The sequence below is a fragment of the Pinus tabuliformis genome, chromosome 4_1 (assembly GCF_031772625.1).
Source record: "Pinus tabuliformis cultivar Carrire ecotype Pingquan chromosome 4_1, CPIR1, whole genome shotgun sequence".
NCBI classification, from domain to species: Eukaryota; Viridiplantae; Streptophyta; class Pinopsida; order Pinales; family Pinaceae; genus Pinus; species Pinus tabuliformis.
Genome location: NC_142303.1, coordinates 537,535,251 through 537,542,783, shown reverse-complemented (window position 1 = coordinate 537,542,783; position 7,533 = coordinate 537,535,251). Strand labels below are relative to the sequence as shown.

Below are 7,533 nucleotides of genomic sequence, written 5' to 3'. Positions count from 1 at the left end.
TACTTCACAAAAAGTGCCAAACATAATACAAAGAACAATAGCACAAACAAGCACCACACACATTTGTAATAAACTTTTATTGTTATGGGCTAATAAAGAAACAGAGGATACATAGCTATACAGAGGCCAACCCCCAGTCAAGTCGATCACAAACAATGAACTATGATCATCCAGAGGCCAACTCCATTGAATTTGCTATAGAATTATTTACATATTTTACATCATCAATACAACTGTATAAAAAGTTCAAGCGATCAGAAGTGCCAGTGGATTCAAATGATTTAAGAAAGGAGGGGGAAGCTCTGTATTTGCTGATCCAGTGAAAACATACCACTAACCAGGAATCTCTAAACAGAAAGGTGGGGTGCAGTTCCTATTCGATGAAGGAAAGCAAAAAATACCAGCAATTGCCCCAAATTGTCACCTCGTGCTGTACCAATCTCCTACCAAATCACACTCCTTTCAAATTCAGATGTTCAGCAAGAAGTCCAGTAGTATCCAACGCCTTCTCCATCAGTCTGCCCAATTCTTGCAGATAGACTTGGGATCGTGCCTTCTACTTTTCAAAGGAAACCTCCAGTGGCTAAAAGGAGTATTTTACTTCCTACAAGGCCAAGAAGTGCTAAGAATCTATGTCAAGCACTAGAATCTATGTTAACACTGTGATTCATCAATGGTCTTTACCTGTGTAGTTTGAAGAGTTGTCATTCTGTAGAACAAAGACTATTTATCAGCTTGTAATTTGTACAACTTGTATAAGCAATTCTAGATTAGGTGGATTTAGTTCCTTTCTCCTACCACCACTGTAATTAGCGTTGTCTTCTTTCAGTTCTACCAATTTTGCACACTTCTCTATGATGAGGTCAATTTCGCAATTCCTGGGTCATCAAATGACAGGGCCATGTTCAGCCAGTGTGGTGAATAGTTCTCCATTGCTGGTCTTCTGTTCGATGATCAACAAATCATATTTGGCAAATCCCAGTGGTATTGTGCTTTCCAGATCCTAGCATTGTTGTACCCAATTTCTGTCTTTAGCAAGGTAATTGTCACAATGGAAAACAGATGAACGACGATGGTTTTTAGAGAACCATCGTCCATACATACAACCTTAAAAGGCAATTACTTAATTCCATTTGCAAGAGGCCCAAAATACAACATCTAAGAATAGGATTTTATCAATCCAAGACTATAGAGAAAACGCTCTGACTTTGATTTGAAGAGATGACTAAGGGAGAATCGGATGGCAGGTTCCCTTGGGGGAGATTTTTTATGCATACAGTCGTCTTTTACTTGCAAGATTGTTAGTCCAATTTCTTGGTGAACAGCTTCTACTGTCTTGGCATCAACGGGGTTTCGAGCTGTATCAGTCACATAGAACACATCCGCTACCTTATCACCCCGCGTTGACACCTCTACTTTTGTAACTGACATCCCATTTTCTCTAAATATGTGAGTCACCTCCGATAGAAGCCCAACATGGTCGTTGGTGCAGACTTCCAGTCGCATAACCTGAATTCATAAAATATCATCAACAAAACTCACACTAAGCTGACTAAAATTTAAAAAGGATCAAATTTGAATGCACCGAGAATCCCAAGTCTTAGGGTTTTGAATAAATTTCCACCATGGATTCGATCCTTGGACTCATACCTCTGATGTTCTTCATCTAATGGCAGCCTCCAAACACTAAATAACACGCTGCTTCTCTGCTTCTAAATACACGGGGCAACCATCAGTATGCCTAATGTTGTACTCCTGTATCACAAAAGAGAAGAACGGAAATAAATACCCCAACTCTTATTTAACCTAATTTAGATTCAATATTAATCCCATTAGGGATGTGATCTGAAACCACCTATACCTGGTTTAAAAAAATCAAATTAGGAAATAAACATTTGAAAAAAAACAAAGATCCTATGAAAAATCAAGTCCCTTGTAGTTGCTGGAGCTATACCTGAAAAGTTTGTGGGCCTTGAGAGTCTATAGTGGCATGAAAGACAACATACTCCATATCTGTCAAGCTACAAACAATATCAAAGAGAATCTTAGGTCTGTCTTTACACTGAACAGTCACCACAGAATACCCCCTCTCCAAACAGTTGTCAACAGTCACAAGAGGCTTGGCGTTGTCGTTGTCCTTGAGATAAAGAGATGCCTTGTCTCCAGTTCCATCGAGTTTATCATAGTCACGGTCAGAAAACATCAATTGATGAAGCCGCCTTTCTGTGTGAGTGAATCCCATTGACACCACCGTTTTAGCTTCTCTGATGGTGCTGTTTCCTCTCATTACATTTAACAAGAGCTCTTCAGTTTTACAAATCTTTTGCTGGTCTTCAATGGCCGCACCTGTGTCCTCATCAGTAACGTATACAAGACAGACAAACCTCCTGTTGTGAGTCAAGATCTCCACCTCCACAACATTACATTTTAGGTCACCCAGTATGGCAAATATTTTAGATAGCAGTCCCGGTGTTAATTCAATTGTCATATGTTCAGTGGCTGCATCTAGACCTACTGGTTTTCCAAACAAAGGCACTACGCAAGGGTTTGTTGCCAACCTCTGCAATACAATGCATGGATGATTTAGGAAACATGGGAAATACTTTTTTATTGCTAACCCTGGTTTGAAATAAATTTATACATACCTTCTCAATAACCCTGGTTTGAGATTTAGCTTTAACGAAATAGCTAACACAAAGAAACCATGTAAGATCTTCTGCAGTGATATCCAAGATGCTGCTGCAATCCGACGACGTGATCCGTGTGGAGGCGCAAGTGGAAGCACTACATCTCCATTTTGAATCCCACTACGACGCCCTTGACTGCGCAGCAAGGCAGGACGTGCTGCAAGTCCTGATGCCCGCCTAGAGAACACCTCTGGAGAAACCCTACCTCTGGATTTGGGATTGGAACCCTGCGTTTTTCATCAATATCTTCCACGACCTTGTCACGCATTACCTGGACCACCTCAGTCTCGAACCTGCGATGTCAGAGAAGAATTATTACCGTAGGGGCGGGCTGGCTTACACGTCGGAGGACTTGCTGAACAAGGTTGAGAACATTAAAATGGTGCTGCGCACCATGGTTCCTGCCCTTTTTCACAGAATGCGCTGCATTCAACTCGACTTGGGAGGCCCCTTTGCCAAAGACTGGTTGCTGGCCCTACTCCGAGACCACCAAGAAGTTTCCCCGGGATCGAGTCGCCGAGAGGATCAAGACGCCGTGGTGGCACTGGAGAGTGGATTCATGGCGCAGATCCAAGAATTGAATAGGGAATTACAAGATTCAGAAGGCGCTAGAGAAACCCTACCTCTGGATTGGGGGTTGGCACCCCGCGCTCTTCATCAATCTCTTCCACGGCCTCGTCGTGCATTACCTGGACCGCCTTAGTAACTGTTTTGATCGACGGTTCAAGTGTTTGTAATCGTCTAACATCTAATCTTACGGTGTCCAAGGATGACACGTAGGCAAAAAGGGCGATGGATTACGGTGTAAAAATGCCTTACGGCGTAAATATAACCCTTTGACATAAGCCACGTAGCTTATACGTTGGTTTTTCTTGTTACATGGGATATATGGGTGTATTAATGTATATGTATTAACCTTTTTAATAACCCATATGCGTTGGTTCCAATATGCCCAATTTTTATGGGATATGTTTTTTAATAAAATAACCTTTTAATATATTAACTTTTGTTTTGTTAATATATATGGATTTTGGTTATTATATATATTTGATTTTTGTTTATTTTTTGTTTTTATATGGTTATTTCAATAACTATATATTAAAACAATTTTTGGCATATGGTTATAATCAAAAATGATTTTTTTGTTTCTTGTGCAGGTTTAGGAGACCAATGACAGGCTGCCATGTGTCAGTGGCTGATGGGCTATCATGTGGGTCCCATGTGCTGATTGGGATGCCATGTGGCGCACTGTGGGCCTCGCTTTTTCCCTTGTCATGTCAAACTTTGAAGAGCTCTATTTTTGGAATACGAGCTCCGTTTGGCGAACCATTCACGCCATTGCGATCAGGAAGACGAGCCCTCTCAACTGATGCCACTAAATTCTGCTTTCTACCATTTTGAATTTCGAGCCTTATCCATCCCCTTAGTGTCTCGAGATCCTCCTGGATCAGCCAAGGAAAGAGGGAGTTATAGAACTCTACTATGATTGAGAGGGTATCCCTCACAAAAGGGTCCTATCATAAGCTCCTAAATTTTTTAGATATGACCATGATAATAAGATGCAACGTGAAAGCATTAGAAGCAAGAGCTCGTGACATCACCATGGTAATCATGAAGGAAAAAGTCCATGGAAATAAAAAATGAAGGATTTAACTCTTGGGAACCTGTTGACGGTGCTAGACCCACCAACATGTCAGGGGATATCCCCGGTAAGAAGTCCCAATTAGATCTCAGACCGTTTGGTGTAGGATTCCCAACAATGAGTCGTACAGTATCGCCTTGACCACGGTTTCGCACAAAGACAAGTAAGATTCCCCTGTTGGTAGCAAGGGTGTGATAGCTATGGCAAGTCAAGGAAGGTGCATGAACGGTTCTAACACATGGAAAGTGGGGTGAGTGCGCCCCTTGGAAATCTGTGATAGCACGCGGCTTGGAAGGGAAAACATGAGCGAAGATGCATTGCAAGCTGGAAATAAAGTTAGTGAGCAATCCAAAGTGATGGTTAAACCAAAAACACATTTCAGTAAGATTCATACATACTTATACATAATAGTTCTTACATGCATGCATAAGAAAACAAATACATATATCATTTAGAGTAAACAAGATAGATGGAATACAATATGACATATGCATGAAACGCACTGACTCTGTTATAATAAAGAGTGTAAGTTCCAGTCATACAATACATCCATGTCTCGCCACTGGTTCCGATAGCAAAATGTTACAGCCACAACCTCCTGCTCCTCCAAAGAGATATACTAGCTCTGTACAGTGGAGAAGCCAAGCTAGCTCATTACAATACTATCCAAGCTTTCTCTAAGATACTCCTATTGGAAGCTTGGCTGACCAAAAGCCTCTACAATGAGTTATGAGGGACTATATATAAAAAAGGGTGGGGTGGCCCTTGACATTCCCCTTTTTGACAGTTCATCTACCCTCATGATTCTTCATCTACTCTATGACTGTTACATCCAACTATCGACACTTGAAATTACACTTGACAAGACATTACATTACAATGCAAATGTACCCATGTGAGACAAAATGGCTTGAGAAAGCCATGCAAGACGTCATTATGACTTGGAAAGCTATTGGAAGACTAGCTCTTCGACATCCTCACGGTGGTTGAAAGTAGTGAACTGATGCCAAGCTCGGTAGTCCGTAATGGTCTTCGTGTACTCTAAGGTGACGCCTTTATGGAAACAAACTCTTGCCTCCATAGCATCCGACTACACTGCTCAGGATCCTCTGTCCAACTCGTCTGATAGCATGCGCATCATTGTCTTGAGTGCAACTGGACCAACAACATACTTGTGCATGGTGTCTGCACTGATTGACAAGTCTGGGCTAGTGGCTATACGCATCAACTCGTCAAAGTAGGAGTCAAGCTCGAGTCAGACTTGTGCCTTTGTCTTTTCTTGGGTGAGTGTCCCAATAGATTGGATCCCATGTGCGCACACAACAACATCCATACTCTTGAATACACGTGCATGGGAAGCCTGTAGGCTAGTGATGAGATGAGGGAGATGTTCATAGTTCTGGATCTGACTGCAGATGCATGTCTTTAGCTCAACCACTCTAGGCTTCATCATCTTAGGAAAGTGTAGCAGGGCTCCCTTGTATCTCATCGTCCATGTTTTCATGTAATCAACAAGAGCATGCACATTTGACAAGATACGTGCTCTTCTAACACATCGCTACTGCCAACCATTGAGATGGACAACTGCCTTATGCACGGTACCAAACTTAGAATACAACGCCCGCATGATTGTGTCAAGGGATAATAGTTCATATAGTATTTCCTTCTTCAATTCTGCTCGAGTGGATGCTATAACCAATTCTCCTCCTTGCTTGGTTGTCTGTAGCTCCTTAACCATTCACTCGTTCTCAGCTATAAGGAAGTGAACACTCGAGCTAGTAGCTTCGGCATATTCTTTGGTAGCATCGACCAATGCTGATGGATATTTGCGCACGTGAGACACGATCACTCATTCCTCAAACTACGCAAGAGATGTACGATCCTTCAGAGTCGACACTTTATGAGATTGCACAACTCTATGTTGAGACTCATTGAATGAGATGTTGTGCATTTCTCCTTTCGGATAATCTCCAAGGATCTAAGTGTCTCCTTTGTCGCTTGGGACTTCCTCCTCTTCTCAATGCAGTGAAGATGGTGGGTTGACCTCTTGGTGATGAGGCATGAGGTCAATGTCTTTCTCTAACTCCTGTTGCTCCATATCTATATCCATATGTTCATGTGCTTTCTCTATCTCCTGAGCGAAGTCCTACTCCTGCGATGGTTCACCTTGTCTACTTGATGCCAGTTGTTCTGATGAGTCTACTACCTATACGGGCGCAATTTCACCTGTCTTTATAAGTTTCACCTCTTGCTGTACTTGTTCCTGATTTTCTTTATTCACCTGTCTACATAGCTCCTTTTTCTTCTGGAGTTTCTCCTTCAACTCATGCAACTCCTTCTCTGTTTCCTCCATTCTCCGTTTCTCTCTCTACCTTTATGCGTTTCTCTCATCACGCTATTGCCTCTTCGCCTCTATTTCTAAATCTGCTTTCTCCATAAGTGGGTCTACTCGGAACTTGCAACTTTTCTCTGCCTCCATGTTGTCGATAATCTTCCTCTTGCCCTTGTCGCACTCTAGTATGTTTACCTTTGTTGTTGCTGCTTCTGGTGCTCTCTAGGATGCTGCTTCACGCTGCTTCTCTAATCATTCCATAGTGAGGCCGACTGGTTCATTGAGTCTGGAGAAGCTGTAACAATATTTACATGGGTCTTCGTTGTAGGTTTTAACCGTGTACATAAATTGCTTGCATGCGAATTCTAAAACACAGAAAATAAACAATGCGAGAGCATAACACATAAAACACATATACACAAAGATTTTCCCTTGGATACCAAAACTGGGATTACCAGATTGATTTTCCATTATATTCCTTTCAATGTTACAATACATATTTATACATGCTGAAGCATTCAATACCATGGACCGAAAACCATCGCGTCCAAAATCATGTGCAAAAATCATGCACAAAACCATAGGTAGGTCTACCCAACCTAATATAGGGTCCAAAACCAAAATTTTCCACACCCCTCAAACCCCCTATGACTCCCCTCGCTATGCAATCGGCGCAACGAAGGGGGGGCTTTGCCCCCCTTCTAACCCCCCGATTAGCTACGTGGGCTAGTTGTGGAAAGAATATAACACAACCCAACATTCGTCTGCCCAATGACATTCCCCGTGGATCCAGTTCAACTGTACTCTCGTGCAGTGGTGTTTCACAAGACAATGCAGGTCATACAGATTGTAACTTCGGGTGTCAAATGGAT

The 7,533-nt window shown here is 42.1% G+C and overlaps 1 protein-coding gene across 1 annotated transcript; it reads right to left on the bottom strand.

Moving 5' to 3' along the window:
* Window positions 1–1,158: 1,158 nt before the first annotated feature.
* On the bottom strand, window positions 1,159–2,955 carry LOC149176954 (ACT domain-containing protein ACR4-like). The gene is given in 5 exon segments (XM_089421617.1): window positions 1,159–1,509; window positions 1,651–1,755; window positions 1,955–2,560; window positions 2,646–2,688; window positions 2,789–2,955. Coding segments are annotated over 5 exon segments (1,272 nt in total).
* Between the last annotated feature and the right edge of the window lie 4,578 nt (window positions 2,956–7,533).